We start from the raw sequence: 16,629 nt of genomic DNA on the forward strand, positions 1-16,629 counted from the left end.
AATTATGTAAACTATTGTTTCTGTCTTTATAGCAAAATCAACATCAAATTACCATTAATCTTACATATATTGTAGGTATAGGAATAACTAGATTTAAAAAAATTATAAAATAAAAGTTATAAAATAAAATTATAATATAATGATATTCTAACATTTTCGTAAAAAAATTAATGTTACTTAGATTTTTTTTCATAATTTTTGTCATAAAAAAAGCATTAAAATTTTATTATACATATTCCACAAGCTCATAAAACATTTTCTGCTTATAATCAATAGGCTGGAAACAAAAATTGTTATGTTAGTAAGCACTTTACACTTGTAAGTATAGTGGTGCTCACTTTCAGGAAGGTTTGTCGGACGAAAGAGATGAGCACAAAAATCTTATTTTGTACATTTTAAAAGCATATAAATTGAGGAACATTTTAAGACTAGAACCAATTCGCTATCTATATTTTAACTGGTACTTTACTCTTGTACGTATGGGGTGCTAACGTTCTGGCCGGCTGAAGGGGATGAGCACGGAAATCTCATTGTGGATATTTTGAAAGCACATAAATTAAGGAACATTTTAAGACTAGAACCAATTCGCTATCTATATTTTAACTGGTACTTTACTCTTGTACGTATGGGGTGCTAACGTTCTGGCCGGCTGAAGGGGATGAGCACGGAAATCTCATTGTGCATATTTCGAGAACACATTAATCGAAAAACATTTTAAGACAATAATTATTTCGCTTTCTGTATTTTAACTGATACTTTAATCTTATATCAGTAGTATGTAGATCTTTTTTTGCGTATATCTTTTAAACTATTATAGATAGACTAATTTTGTTTAAGGCATTTAAAAGCACATAAAGAGAACATAATTCTAGCATATTGAATTTTTTATTTTATATGTAATTTTAATGAGGGGGGTGCTAGCTTACGTTAAGCCAGCACCCCTACTTTCAATTGCGATTTCCCGCGAAACTGCTTGAGCACAAAAATCGCGAATAGAGCACATAATTAGCACATAAAGAGCACTTAATTTCTACATATGTGTTATTCCGTTTTTTTGTGGGGGAGGTGCTAACTTGACAGACATCTTTTTTATACCGCTCGTCACTATGGGTCCTTTGTACGCGGCCGGCGCGCGCGTTTATTTTATACGCCGAATGTTATTCAGCGCGCCACGCGATTACTCGCGGCGCGGCGCGTTTCACGTCTTCTTCCCGCTCGCGAGTTATTAGTCGCTCGCTCTCGCTCGTACGTTCTTCCTCCTTTCGTTGCGTGACGTCGTAAGCGTACGCGTGTCTCGCTGCAGGGGAGCGGCATAGAGAGGGAAAAAGAGAGAGAAATCATATTAGCCCTTTGATCCCTTAGGCTGCTGAAACGACTCCGGAAAGAAACAAAGAGAGAAAGAGAGGCTAATAAAGACGCGGGTGGCGCATAACACGTATAAAGAACGAAACCTACGGTCTTTTTTTGGAAACGCCGCCGCTGCGCCGCGCCGCACCGGTCGCCGACACGCCGCACGTACTCGGACGTATTGCGACCGTTGCGACTGTTCTTGCGACTGCAGTTGCGACGCGGATGCGCATAGAGAGTACGTGCAATTTCAATCCAATTATTTCTGAGCGTCTCAAGATCTCGCCGCGACACCTTTACATTTATCACACGTGTTTAACGCAAATAATTACATTCGCGCTAACTTTTAAAAATGTTGTTTTTTCCATATTAAACAGAAACTGAAAAGACTACAAAAGACTTACGCCTTTTAAACAGCAAAAGGAGACGTTGCACGAACGCAGATAATGAATTACTATAACGAGCGTCTGACGGCGCGGATTCGAGATATCGAATCGACGTTATCTAAGGGATGCACGCCCATCGGACGGCGCAATTTTCTTGGAAACAGAACTCCTTCATCCGGTGCTTGTCGTCCCGTTGGGCACGTGGAATTGTAAGATAAACTTTCTATCGTCCGAGATACTGATATTCCGGCTCGTCTTTCGGCAGGAAGCACGCCTCTCCCCGGCGTCTTTTCCCCTCTCGGCCGCCGTCGATTACGGGGCCACGGGCCACGGCAGCTCAAAGCGCGTAAAATGCCTCACCGCGAACGCAGGCGTTTGATGACCTCCGCGATAGCGCCCTGGAAGCGCGGATAATATATTTCGAAGAGCGAGCAAAGGGAGAGCGAGGGCACCCAATAGACGACGGCGGATTCTTTGAAATTCGTTCGCTCATGTTGTCATTATGCGTACTCTGAAAATGGCACACTCGCATCGGATCTCTCTTTCTTCCTCCCATCAAACGAATTCTCCCTTTGACCGGTTCTCGTGAATGGAAATCGCGAACAAGATCTGGGTTCCCTTTCTTTCTTGTATTTTTTTTCCATCGAGCGCCCTGTGCACAGCAGTTGCGGCACTTTGCAGCGTGGTAACTTTGTTCCCGATCGCTTTCGCGATTCGTTTTACCAGCAAAGAGTCGAATAAGGAAATAGAAACATTGTAATATTAAAACAAGTATAAAAATTGTTACTTAATACCGCAGAAAGAAATTAATTAACTTTGAATAACAGAAAATAATGACGATTTTTCCTTTTGACGGTATGCGACTGTTTATTTATCCAATCTTATATCTCATATCTGCGAGTTTAAAAACAAATTCCGTGTTTATGGCCCGCAAAGGACGTATCTAAGCTTCAAACGGCGGATTCTTGAAAATAGAAAACAACAGTGCGTGTCACAATTGTCTTCGTCGTTCGGGACACGTCGTGTTGTCCGTCTTTTACTTCCCATTTCTCTCGTTCATGCTTCCCCAGAGCAAGAGCGAGCGGTTGCACTTTACCCTCGCTAAAAGGGCGTCAGTGTTCGCCGGGTTCTCGCGTTTCCTTGCCTTTGCTTCTTTTTATGCTCCTGTATTTCCCGTTTTTCTTTTTTTTTTTTCTTTCTCTCTTAATAAACGCGTCTTATGTATATGCGTCCTGTCTCGGCTCAGCCTCTCGGGAGCAGCGGCTCTCAGGACAAGCCTCAGAGCCGCGAAAGCGTCCTGAGAGCGTGAACTGTTTATGGCACTCGGAATGTCTAAAAAGTGGTACGATGAACACAATTATTTGCGCCCAACAGCGCCAGCGTCTCATATAAAGACCGTAACATACGTGAGACACTCGGTACCTTCGTGAAAAACCTACGGCGATTCGTGCGCGCGGATGATGCAAGAGAATGTTGAAGGATCGGTTGAGATACGCAAGGTGGCGAATTTTTCTCTTTTTTCATGCACACGCGAGTTTCGTCGTAAATGATGGGTCACGCATAATTCATGTCCGCGTGGTTTACCAGCTGCGAGCCGCGTGATAAAGTGCGCATTCTACGTGCACGCAATGAATTATGTATTTGCGTGCATTACATATATTCGCGCTAGGAGCCGTTCTAATTGATACAGGAAGTTTCTACTGCAAGGGGGAGAGTAGCGTTGCGAGAGCCTTTTGGGAAATTAGAAAGGCTCGAAGAAAAGCTCGATATATAAGTGTTACTATTATTATTCCGTTTGTGTGTGTGTGTGTGTGTGTGCGTGCGTGCGTGCGTGCGTGCGTGCGTGTGTGTGTGTGTGTGTGTGTGTGTGTGTGTGTGTGTGTGTGTGTGTGTGTGTGTGTTAGCACATATTTATATAATAAAAAATTCACCTAAGATATAATCGCATTTATCTGTGAGTTTTGCATATGAGCTAATTGTTTGTTAGTCATAAAGTTTAAAATCGATATTTAAGACACATTGGATTAACTAGATTAATAGAAAGGAATGTCCATGCAATCTGTACAAACATGTACCATGATGATATATCAATATTGGCGAACCAATTTGATTTCAGATGTTCTATCAAAAGACTGACTGTTATTAATGTTCTAATCCTAGTACGGGGATGCACTTAAGTCGAATTGTCATTATATTCGATTTAAAACTAACTACAGATAATTTTATGGAAATTCGTAAACTTTTTAATAGTTTCAAAGGCAATCTTTCGATAAAAGGCTGTCATTACTTGGGTCGCGTGTACACATCGGGAAAAAGAATCCGTATATAGCATAACGAGCCAAGTTCCGCTTCTACCGGCACGAACTTTCTCCCTTCTAGACCTATGACGTCTGGAAGAGGGATCGTGCGCCATGTACCACGAATAATAATCGAGAAGTGCTCCGATGAGAGAGACTCGTGCTCGCGAAACTACCCTAGACGGCTATGAAAAAACAACCCTTTGCGCCCGCGCCGAGACGAGTTACTTTCTCGTCGCTTTCGATTCACCGGAAGGAGTCGCACATAAGAGAAAGACATTTTATCATTATCTTATGATGCCCTTAGAGTTCTTAAGGAATTAAAATCAGAAATATCTCGATAGTATCGCAATATATTTAAGTTTTTTTATATAACAAAGTTACAATTAAAACAAAGTGATATTTTAATTTTACTTATACTTATTTCAAGTTATAAGATATTTTTAAGAATAGCCATGAATACAAGATATAATGAGAGATGCTTTTGCTTTCATTTAATTACAAGTTAATTACTGATTTTTATTTTATTTGAAAAGTTCTTGTAATTTTGTTTAATTACCTAGCCATGCGTAAGAAGGGAGGGCTGAGCTGGAGGATCAGGCCTCCCAAAAAGCGAGAAATAGTAGATAACACTTTAGCGTATTAAGAAATAAATAAAAATTGAAAACACAAATCCTATATAAGAGCAAAGAAAAAAGCATTGATATTTGGTAGGATAGTTCAATGATACAGTAACGAAATCCTCATCTCACATTTCATTTCTATAGAAGTAGATGTAGAGATTTACTTCTGAACAGTAGTTCAAGAAACATCTAATATAGGTAATATATAGAACAAAAATGACAGATGACTAATGGCTATTTAGTTAATCACAATCGAGAGGTTTTTATATGTTTAAAGAGATCTTACAGTTGAAAAAGAACTGGGCCGTTTCGCGACAAAGGATCGCTTAAGACTTTCATGATCTGTTGTTTATTACCTACTCAGTTTGTTTCTTTTAAAATAAGTATAAATATTCACAGTTATTGTTCTAATGTTCTAATATTGTTTAATTATTTTTAATCTGAAGGGTTTAATCCGGGGGATAACTAAGTGAAAGAACTTGGCCAATTTGGGGAGAGTTCTTTCACCTAGAAAAACAGTCTACCCCCCCCCCCCGAAAAACAGTCTAGCTACGCCCATGTACCTAGCTTAAGGTTGCCACAGACCTGGAAAACCGAGAAAAGTCATGGAATTGGTCAAGGAAAACCTGGAAAAATCAGGGAAATATAGCCTGGAATTTGAAACTGCTCACAATTTACACAAATGCTCTTAGACTATTTTTAAATGCTTCTAAAGCTTACTTATAATCTTTCAAATATTATATTTAACATTTAGTCAAATGCGTTCAAAACTCGCGCACTTTATAAGTCATTTCTTACGTGTTACTATGAGAAGACAAGGAGTGTTACTTTTGAGATGCTCTCGCGTCTATTTCTTTCATCTATTTCGTCTGCCCCTGCTTCTTCTTACGATATTAATCAACAAAATAATTTTCTATATTTTATTCAGTGCTTTTATTCAATCACCCTTTCCCTCATAACTGCATTCTTTTTTTCAATATTTATTAATTCCAATATTTTTGATAGCTTGAATTTGCATTCAGGATTATATTAGTTGCTTTCCATTTACACTCAAGTGATCTGAGTCACTCAGTTATGTATTTTATACTCAGGTAAGATATGTCATTTTGTATATACCTGCCAGGGAGTAAGATATACTCCCTGATACCTGCTTATTTTGGTGACAAAGCTATCGCATAATAATATGTACAGGTCCATAGCCTCATTTTTAATGTGAGTTTATTATATTCATTAAAGCACATGGTCTCGATTGTGGATAAAAACTCGGTTGAATCTCACTTGCCAGTATGCAAAAAGAACGTGCATTTAACTGAGTTATGACGTCACAAGTGAGAATTATTTGAGTTTTGATGTAAATGGAAAGCAACTATTATATTATATTACTAAACTTTCAAGGTTGTGTTGCTTCTAATAAAATAAGCTATCTTTCCTGCAATTCCTACTTCTGAACTCTGCTTCTGAAATAAAATTTAAGATTACACATATCATGGAAAATTCTCCATTATTATCTGCAGAACATAGAAAAGTCAGAGAATTTTAAAATTCATTTTCTGTGGCAATCCTGCTAGCTAAACGCGATTTTTTGCCAACTAAGTAATCGTAAAACAGCTCTCGGTTAGATAGATCTGTAGTATTCACGAGGCTTTGGGTCTTCTTCACTTCTTTTGATATTCATTCATTCATTCACGTCAACTGTTATTCTACTACCAGTTGACGGATTCTACGTGTCATCATGTAGAAGTCGGACATGCGCAGGCAATCAGCATCGGGCAGTGTAGTCGAAAAATCGGATCGCTTGTGTAAACGTTATAAAGCGGCGCGGCTGCAGCTGTCGTCGGCGCGGAGAAGAGTAAGAGAAAGGAGAAGGAGATGTTTAGCTCGGGGAGGAAGCCAATCTCGAGAGTAGATCGTAAAAGCGGTCGTGTTTACCCCTCGGGGAAGTTTCACGACCGGCAACCAAGACGACTGGCGTAAACGCGCATTCTTTTTTTAGGATGCAACGCGGCTTTTTCTCCCGTTTTTCTTTCTCTTGCTGATAAAGATTGACATCAAACCACGTTTGGAGATAACGCCTAATGATCGCGTTGAAAAGGCGCGGTACTTTCATAAAGCCTGCCGCATTTAACTGAAACTCTCCTGATTTCTCATCGTAATCAGGGAACCAACGAATAAATCAACGACATTTTTGGGGGACCATATTTCGTTAGCCTTTTGAGACCAGAAAAAACGGCAATTCGCCTTTCAGCGAGACGGTTCAAAATCAATTCTTTGATATTGCGCGCGCATTAACCGCAAACTTGGCGCAGAAATGCATGTTTTTCACAGATTCGTGTAATAATTATAACAACTGCGTATAACATCAATCAATACTGATCACGTAATCGCTGTGCAAAAATTTTACAATTTAACGACAGTGAGCCCTATTTCCGATTATAAATGTAGATTCAGGCGAAAAGTTGGTATTATTAAATAGCAAGTTAGCGTTATTAAATTGAAGAAGAATTTTTCCCATAAAATTTATGGATATGTGAATACGCGTCGCTTTTCGATAGTTATGAAACTTAAAGTCATAGAACATACATACCGCGGCGGTATGAGACCAAAGGAAATACCTGGATCCACAATTATAGATAGGGAGAGACTGGCACGGTCCGCGCGAAGATAAATAAAAGAGCTAGGGGTCCCGCTCTCTCTGATAGATTTATGACCATGCATTATGGTTCCCATAATGCACGACGGTTAAACTATATAGTGTCCAGGATCGCCATGGGACATTTGTTATTAGTCGGAATAAATTATGCCGAACGTTAGACAATATATTATACTTTATATCCAGTAAGACGACATTTGGATGCGCCGTAACAACATTCAGAACAATTATGAATGCTAGATTTAAACGTAGCAAATAAAAATAAACTGACTTGTGAGCGATTTGAACGTTTTGCGTACTCTTTAATCAAATCACCGATTTTTCGTTTACTACGAACGATCAAAACTTGACGCGATTGGAGATCGAGGACAGATCTTGTGTAATCCCCTGAAATTTAAACGTGATGTATACGAGGGGCGTCCAATAAGTAATGCAACACATTGCTTTTCTCATTCAAGGTTTGTTTTATTGCAGTTTTAAATACACATCATATTTTTCCCCAATGCTTTAGCTATACAAAAATCTATTTTTCAACATAATCTTTATTCAATTCTATGGCTTTACGCCACCTAGTAGTAGCACTCTGGCTGGTCTGCCTCTCAGCCACTTTCTTACTTTGGCTACTATGACTTCCTTGTCGTTGCCATATCTCTTCCCGCGGATTGCATCTTTCAGAGCACCAAAGAGATGAAAGTCAGAAGATCCGAGCTGTAGGGTGGACTGTCATTCCTCACCTAGAGTGGTACCGCAAGAGCATACAGGCTCTCACATCTAGGTGGCGTAAGGCCATAGAATTGAATGGAGATTATGTTGAAAAATAGCTTTTTGTAGCCAAAGAATTGAGGAAAAATATGATATATTTAAAACTGCAATAAAACGAACATTGAATGAGAAACAATGTGTTGCATTACTTATTGGAGTAAGCCCTTCGTATATGTGTAAGTGTAGTAATGTACACGATACGATATTTCGCGATCATGACCGCGACGGATTAATTATTCCCAGACACTTCCATAGACGCGGTAGCGTTGTGTAAACGAGAGATCGATGGTGTACGAGAGACGGCAAACGGCACGGGTGCAGTCAGCGTGCGCGTTACACGGTGCAACGTACGTACAACATGTTGCTGGCCGGCGGCCGTGGCGCAGAGAAACACACCGATCGATTTTCGCCCCGGTACAGAGGATTTAATCCACACCGATGCAACCATTGTGTGTATGCAAAACTCGCGCAACGCTCGCTCGGACATAGACTGGCGAATCACGAACCTGTACGTGTGTCATATTGTACATTTATACCGGCCATCTAGCCTTTTTTCTCATCTCCCTTTTTCGGCACTCGACAAACAGAAATATCGCTTGAACGCGCAACTCGTTGGGGGCATTTTGGTCCTGCACCGAGTACTCGACGCCGCTCGTTCAGCGTCTCTTTGTACCTCCTGTGATTGTTCAACGAAATTGGACACATATGTGTACTCTTTTCACCTACAATCGCACGAACGATGATACGTGACTCAATTGCACTTCTGGTCGCTCAAACTTAGTCTTTGAAAAGAAGATTATATCACGGAAACTTTAATATTTATTTAAAGAAATAATTTTTGTACCTCTGTGTGTGTGTGTGTGTGTGTGTGTGTGTGTGTGTGTGTGTGTGTGTGTGTGTGTATAGCAACAACAAAGTCAAACAATGATTTTTGGCCAATTTTGAATATGTCCGATGTTTGCCGATTGATCGATATTTTATTGTTATAACAAAACGATATTTCTTTTTTTTTTCACAGCAGTACCTGTCCACGGCCAAGATGGCGATCTTTACTTTTCGGTGAGCCCTGCGGAACACTCGGTTGTCGAAGGACTTCCGGTTCGCTTGAGATGCGAGGCTCAGCCAAGCTCACACGTCAGGTACTCGTGGAAAATAGATGGACAGCCGCTTGCTCCCAGTCCGCGAAGGCACCAGGTCGAGGGCGATCTTTATATCACTAGGGTCAATCGAATCTTGGACAGCGGGAACTTTGTTTGCGTGGCCACACACGAGGAAACCGGCTATTCGATCGAGAGCTCGCCCGCCAAGATCGACGTTCAATGTAAGACTTGTTATTCAGATATCAGCGCATATTTGCGACGTATTGTATAATTATGCTGCTTGCTTTTGATTTTGTAATTACATTTTTTTATCCGCGGTGTTTCAAAAATTTTGCTTTTTATATATTACAAATTACAGCATCGTACGTGACGTATAGTAAGTTTAAAATTTGTTATACGTCGTACGCCTATTGCCATTAATTTTCATACATTTGATTACAGTTATCACACTAATTTGTAAAGATAACGTATATTTATATAGTGTATTAGACAGGTATTTATTTGGGTAAAATTGCAACAGAGTCATTGTTTGAAATGTCATATGTACAAATTTTGATGGCACTAATTTCAATTAAGTGTTGCAATGGGAAAATATATGAATTTATTAAAGCTCGACGTTCGTGAAAAATATAGTACAAATTGATATATTATGAAACATATACACACACACACGCAGATACATACGTGTGTAAATGTTCTGTCTGATAATGAACGCTCGAATTAACTTCAGATTCGTATCTATATTCAATGAGACAAAGAGAGGTACCAGGTGATATATTCAGAGTAAAATTTTATCTAGAGACACGAATGATTCAATGATTACATTTTAATAAGAGATTAATTGGGAATATTAATGGTGAGAAATGGAATGATTATTTCCGTAAAATCCGATGACATGAAAATAGATTATTGTGATAAATTTTTACGAGTAACTGACGTAATAAAAAATAATTACTCTGTCATTGCTCCGTCATCATCCGATGTCTTCTAGGCCTCTTTCATCTCTCAGATTCATTCGTTGCATTCGTAAAACACAACACTTATGAGAAAACAATTAGTTACAGTGGCGCGTACTAATTGCGAAAATAGGATAATCGCATGGCACTTTGTACGACACTCCGACATTAATTGCACGCAACGCGCATTTTACGCTGTTGTACGTTCGACGGAAGAATAACATGAAAAAAATATGTAACTTTATGGTTTACTTGACGCTCAAGAATTCATTCGTTAATTAAATGAACGAAATCTCAAACGGTGCAATATATTTCAAATGCTATAAAACCGTGAAATATTGTACATATTGTTAATAAACAATATATCACGGTTTTCAAAGCGACGATTACTTATCGAAGCAAATACGTCGCGCGATTAGCAGGAATTACTTGAATTATTCGTAATTCGATTATTCGTCCGTGCTCTTAGTTTGAAAGTAATGAGTGAGTTATGTATCAGTGTAAAATTTAAAGCGCGAGGCATATTGGAACCTAACAAATATCGTTATGAAAGTTATGTCAGTTCGAGTCTCACCGTGCGAATAATAACGCGGCGACTTTGTACACAACGCTTCGTCGCCAAAACAAACACGAAACTCAACAACAAATCTCACAAATCACAAATCAAGTCCTGAAATAAATGTACGCTAAATATTCCGTTTCTCCTATTTCAAATTAATTACCAAGAAATATGGCTTCTCGTTACTTAAATAACTCGAACTATATATTATTATGCATTATCAATCCCAAAACGATAGGCAAATTACATTTCAATCAAATATGTATATCCGAATCCAAGCACTGTCAAAGAGATAATTTGCCTATAAATATTGCGAAACAGTAATTTATAATTTTTTCTGTCGTTCCCCACATACTCCTACTCAAAACCGCACGAAATATTTGATTCGAAAAATAATCGCTGCTTCGATACATTTATGAATCCGCGAAACGAATCGTAACTCTTTATTTTAACATTCGTATCACGTACTAATAATCGTGAGATATGATGATGTTTGGCATGTCTTTGAACATTTGTCATGATCGCGTTAAGAGAACGCGAGAGATAAAAAAGGCGACGTTGTAGCCCATTTCGCTCGTTAGTCTCGTTACCTGGCTTATTCGCGTCGTCACGTCGCGCGAATGATAACACAGCGTTCGTTACGAAAACAAATACTAAGGTCATCCAATAGACACTTTTGTCTCTCGCGAAATATTTAAAATATTATGAAATCAATATCGATCAAATATTCCTTGTCTCTCTAATCAATTTTGAAAAATAAACTGCTATATATAGGCTTTGTTTTATAGTCTCATCAACGTCGTCTGAGGTAATGATTAATTCCGTTCAATTAACGAGCGCATTGGAATAGTTACTTGCATCGTAACTGACAAGAGCATTTGCTTCAATAGTAATAGCAGTCGATACATAATGTGTTGGTCGATATTATACAGATTTTAATGGCAATTTAAAATAGTCAATAATTACTTTATTTTAAAATAATTATTAAATCTATTACGTGAAAGGTAAAATCTATTTGGTCTTTGACTTTAACTCAGGTTTTTTACGTAATCATTCTCTTTTGATTCTCTTAAATCATCTCCGGAAAAAAATTATGGGATCGAAAAACTATTAATGTATATACACGCACGTATAATCTTCTCTCAAGAATCGATTATATCGAGTCGTGATAAACAAAACTTTCTTTAAACAAATAGTTGGGCACCTTGTGTTGCACTGCAATTGGATTCGTGTAAATTAATTTTGTACAGTCGCGCTCACATGTCTAATGCTGCTTGGCTGCCGAACATCGAATTAGAGCCTCCGCACAAGACTTTCGTATGGTAACGTAGTGTAACGAAACGTGGGTCAACGCATAAGAAACGTATCGGTTACGGCGTTATATATCAATACGTTTCTTGTACGTTGATCTACGTTACGTTACCATACGAAAGTTTTATGCTCTATAACTGATACGTTTCTTGTGCGTTGATCCACGTTAAGTTACGCTACGCTATCATACGAGAGTCTTGTGCGGAGGCTCTTAGTGAAATTTTACTACCGGACTCGGTATTAATATGGCTAATATCGTTACTTATTCGAGTGCGCATTGTGCTACCATCCGCACATTGCAGAAACGTACGAGTTAAACGTTTCTCTCGAGAGTTTCCAGAACGAGGCGAAAATCGACGAGTCGTAGTACAGCGGCGCACGGCCCTCATAAAGTATGCACTCGCTATTCAATGATGCAACTGCACCGGTCCGATAAACCGATATAATCCGCCGTTCAGCCAGCACCGTTGCTTAGTCAACAAAGGGGCGCGAGGCAATGGTGGACCTCGTCATCATCGCCCGGGAGACCCAAGAGAGAGAGAGAGAGAGAGAGAGAGAGAGAGAGAGAGAGAGAGAGAGAGAGAGAGAGAGAGAGAGAGAGAGAGAGAATTGAAGAGGGGCTCGTCGCCGAAGCAGCATCGTCGCCACACTTTTTAATCGCCCCGTCTCCGCAAAAGCGTAGATCAAACGCCTCCATGTGCAGAAATTACATGGACCGAGCAGAGTGAAACAGATGAGCGATGGAAGGAGTCGGGTTCGAGAGGTAGAGGGAGGAAAACGATAGGGGATTTCCGCGCAGAGGAAAGCAGAAATCGATTCGTGACGGTTCGAGTTACCCCTCCCCCTCCCTCTCTCCAATTATTCGCCCGTGCGACATTAATTAAGCAAGATAATTTGCTCTCGAACCGTACGCTGCGCGCTGCCCGCGTCCGGGTCCACGGCGACCGGGCAGAACTGCCGTTCTCGTGTTCACATTTAATTTTAATGATTCACGTATACGCCCGAGGTTTGACTCTCCAGCTGAAAATATAATTCCGCGGATGTGTTACGAGAGAGAGAGAGAGAGAGAGAGGGGGGGGAGGAGGAGGAGGAGGAGGAGGAGGAGAGTCAGAAAGCGACGTAAGTGGAAAGCGTTTACATGTACGCCAAGTTGTCCATCTATATAAGCATTTTTATGCATGCGCATCCAAAACGCAGAAACGAAGTGATGGGATGCGAAAGTTCGAAAAGAAGAAAAAAGAAATACTTAGGTAAAACGGAGATACATCGTCGGCGCGCGCGAGTATATGAATGAGTAATGAAGAACTTTGCAGAAAAGTACATATTAGAACACTAAAGAGGATGGAAGAGGGTGATGCGAGAGAAGCCGATGCGAACAAAACGAGAAAGGGAAACGGGTGCGGGTGCGTCGTTAGCGTACCGGTGGCGACTCATTATCATGTATCGCTTCGTAATTATTATTACACGCAGCTGCCAAGCTACCGGCGACGACGTAGAGTGCGCCGGGCGGATGCAAGTGCATTTAGCGCACGCTTAATATCAGCGCGCCAATTTCATTTAGTAATTGCAATAAACATGGCAGTATTGGCAGCGATAACGATGATGTCGCGTTTCCTGCGATGCTCTTTGTCTTTGTCTCACATTGCTTTGAGAGTTTCGTCTAATCAGTGGAGTTTTTTTTAATGAACGATATATACGCGTACGGGTGCAGCGAATAAATGTACTTATCAATATTAAAATAGCAAAAATATCGCGATTCGTTAATAACGCATCGCGTTATTTTCTGCTGTTTTAATATCGATTTAAAATGAGAAAACAGACATCATATTGGTCGTGCATTGTATGTATATGAATCGTTTTCATCGTTTAAAATTTTAATCCATATTTGATTATTTTAATCTCGTCGCGAAAAGTATAACGCACCGACAGTTTTAAATGAAATAATTCGCGCGCGATCAACGTACGAAAGAAATCCAATTCTGCAAAAAATCGGGAATTTGCCAGTGCGAGGAATAAGTGCAGTATAATAATAAATCATCGTACCGGTCAAAATTATGCGGAAATTCCTAATTTGTCTGCGCTCGTGAAGAGCTGAATTTAGTTTAACGGTGACACTGACGGCATATCCAATCGCTAATTAGCTCATGTCTATTATTAACGAGGTATTCTCGCAGCGATTACAAGTTACGTTAGGGTAATTGTCCGCGAAATATGAATATTTGCATAAAAGGATTTTGCATATGAAGAAAACGATTTTATTTATTTATTATTACAATACTTGATTTGTGATGCCTATGTAGATTTTATTCGTAAAGTTATTTTTTGTTAATATGTAATATTTACAAATAATTTTTGTTTGCGATGATACAACAAATAGATAAAATATATAATTAAGAAAAACAAAAAATTACATAACATGTTAAATAAAAAACGATAAAAAATAATTGCGAATGAGATTTCAAAATAATAATTACGAATGAATTATAGGCCTATAAATTTGATTATTGTTATAGGAATTGCCCAGCTATTGTTTATTAGTCGTATTTCTTATTTCCCATCTTTCCAAAATTTTACTATCTGTCTGTAACATTATTGTAATTTTATTGATGACTGCATTTTATCACGATTTTACCTTTTGATACTATTTTACCGTTTCAATTTCTCACATTTTTTTACTATGACCACGATTATTTAGCCAAATTTCACGTCAATTTTCTGATTCTGAATTACATGGTTTTTTGATCATCCAATCTTGAAGCACTCATCTATGGCTTGACGGAAAGCATGAGATTTTTATTTTGTTTTATTTTATTCGGCAACATTGAAGATGACTCAAAGCGGACTCAAAGCGAAGCTAAAACGTCTGAATTTATAATTAAGTATTGTCAATAATAATTAAATTTTTATTTCGATAACTTACGCTTCAACTGCGTTATACTCTCAATACCCTTTAGTATGATTCCATATTATTTTAATTTTATTATCGTCTTTCGTTAATTCTTTCTATCTGTTAGGAATTGTGTTTTTCATCCAATTTCGGCATGAAAGAAAATAGTAGGTTATTGTATACAGTGACATCGTAGAATTGTAGAATATACCATGGTGGCACTGAAAGGATTAAGAAGTAAAATATTGCTATAGCGCACGTGTATTTATACTGTAACGTGCACGTGCAGTTTAACCGCGCGCAAGCATACACTCCCAAAGCGTTCGTTACGAAACGACCATTTTAGTCAATCCCTTAAACCACGGTTTAATGCCTAAATCTCTTCAGCACGTAGGGAGAGTACGATGTGCATGCGCGAGTGGCACTTCTCCCACGCCTTGTATTTTTGTTTCATTAAATTTAATGACCATATTTCGGTGTATCCGGTGCGACGGAGGTCCTTTTCGGGACCGGTAATTTGCGTTTCGAGGGTTACCGGACGATGAAACTACAATTTTAAGCAGTTCAACTGTCCAGACGGGACAACTCGTTGTTATTTCCCAGTGCCGTTTCTGCCGTGGGTCGGCGACGAAATCAATTAGATTATTAGACAGTCGCCCGGACAATTGATCGATAAACGCGTCGGCGGAATATTGAATGCGAAACGAGATAAATTACATCTAAAAAGCCTGGACGAAGTACCGAACGACGGATTGATAGCGCGCGGCTACGGATAATAATTACTTAAATCAATTAGCGTCGCGGCAAACGTCGAGCCATACGGCGAACGAATATGTCGAACGAATTTATCTCGGCCAATTTATTTGCAAGTATAATAACCTTTAATTAGGTTCGGAACACACCGGTTAACGTTTCTCATTAATATTCAGCTATGTGTTAACAACAACGCTGATGAAGTTGAGTACATGCATTCGCTGGTTTTGTCGTGCGATTGAAATTCCGACAACTGTGAGGGGATACTAAATAATCGTTAATTACCGTTCACACTCGCAACTTTATCTAATACAATACGCAATTAATTGCGTGCGTTAAATGATGTATTCTGTTCCCAAGAATCAGGATCTCTGGTGTAAAATAACGGGATAGGTAACGGAGGAATATGTCACTATGTCTCTAGTACAGTTGAATAATGTTTAGACACGTAATCTCTTGAATTTTTTATCTTTTGTATTCAAATTAGAAATAGCATAAATAAAAATTCTTTTAAATAAGTCAATAAACTATCTTATTTTATTTAAAACTATTATACTAATTGTAAGATATTTTTACATCGACGCAATATTGTTGCGGATCAGCGAGTGCGCAATATAATAAAACTGGAGCGAATTGTATTAAAATTAAATAACACACTATTTAACAAATCAAATGTGAATAAGGAAGATTATAAATACGTGATTTTATGTTCATTAAAAGTGCAATAAATCTTCTCTTTAATTGCGGTACGGCTTAAGAAGAACCGCCACGGGTAATATTATTCAAAGAAATTAAATCATCGCCGCTTAAATGTGACCCTTCGTTAATATTTTGCTTCTTATAGAACGATACCGACGATAGTGTTTCCTAAAGAGAACATAAACACATATGTATTTAGGTTATTTTATGTGTCTCTTGTATTGTTCTTCCAAGATATTTCGCAAATCAAATATTAATATGCTGTTTTGCGTGTTGTATTTTATTTTAACTTTCATCCT

The 16,629-nt window shown here is 38.7% G+C and overlaps 1 protein-coding gene across 2 annotated transcripts in view; it reads left to right on the forward strand.

Moving 5' to 3' along the window:
• Nucleotides 1–16,629, forward strand: part of LOC139808620 (tyrosine-protein kinase-like otk) — a 76,692-nt gene that overhangs the window by 5,004 nt on the left and 55,059 nt on the right. The window contains exon 2 of one of the 2 annotated variants that reach the window (XM_071770795.1): nucleotides 9,084–9,386. In XM_071770795.1, coding sequence (XP_071626896.1) covers nucleotides 9,084–9,386 — 303 coding nt within the window. The remainder of the gene's footprint in view (nucleotides 1–9,083; nucleotides 9,387–16,629) is intronic. The other variant, XM_071770796.1, reaches the window with a different exon arrangement.

This window comes from Temnothorax longispinosus, chromosome 2 (assembly GCF_030848805.1).
Source record: "Temnothorax longispinosus isolate EJ_2023e chromosome 2, Tlon_JGU_v1, whole genome shotgun sequence".
NCBI lineage: Eukaryota > Metazoa > Arthropoda > Insecta > Hymenoptera > Formicidae > Temnothorax > Temnothorax longispinosus.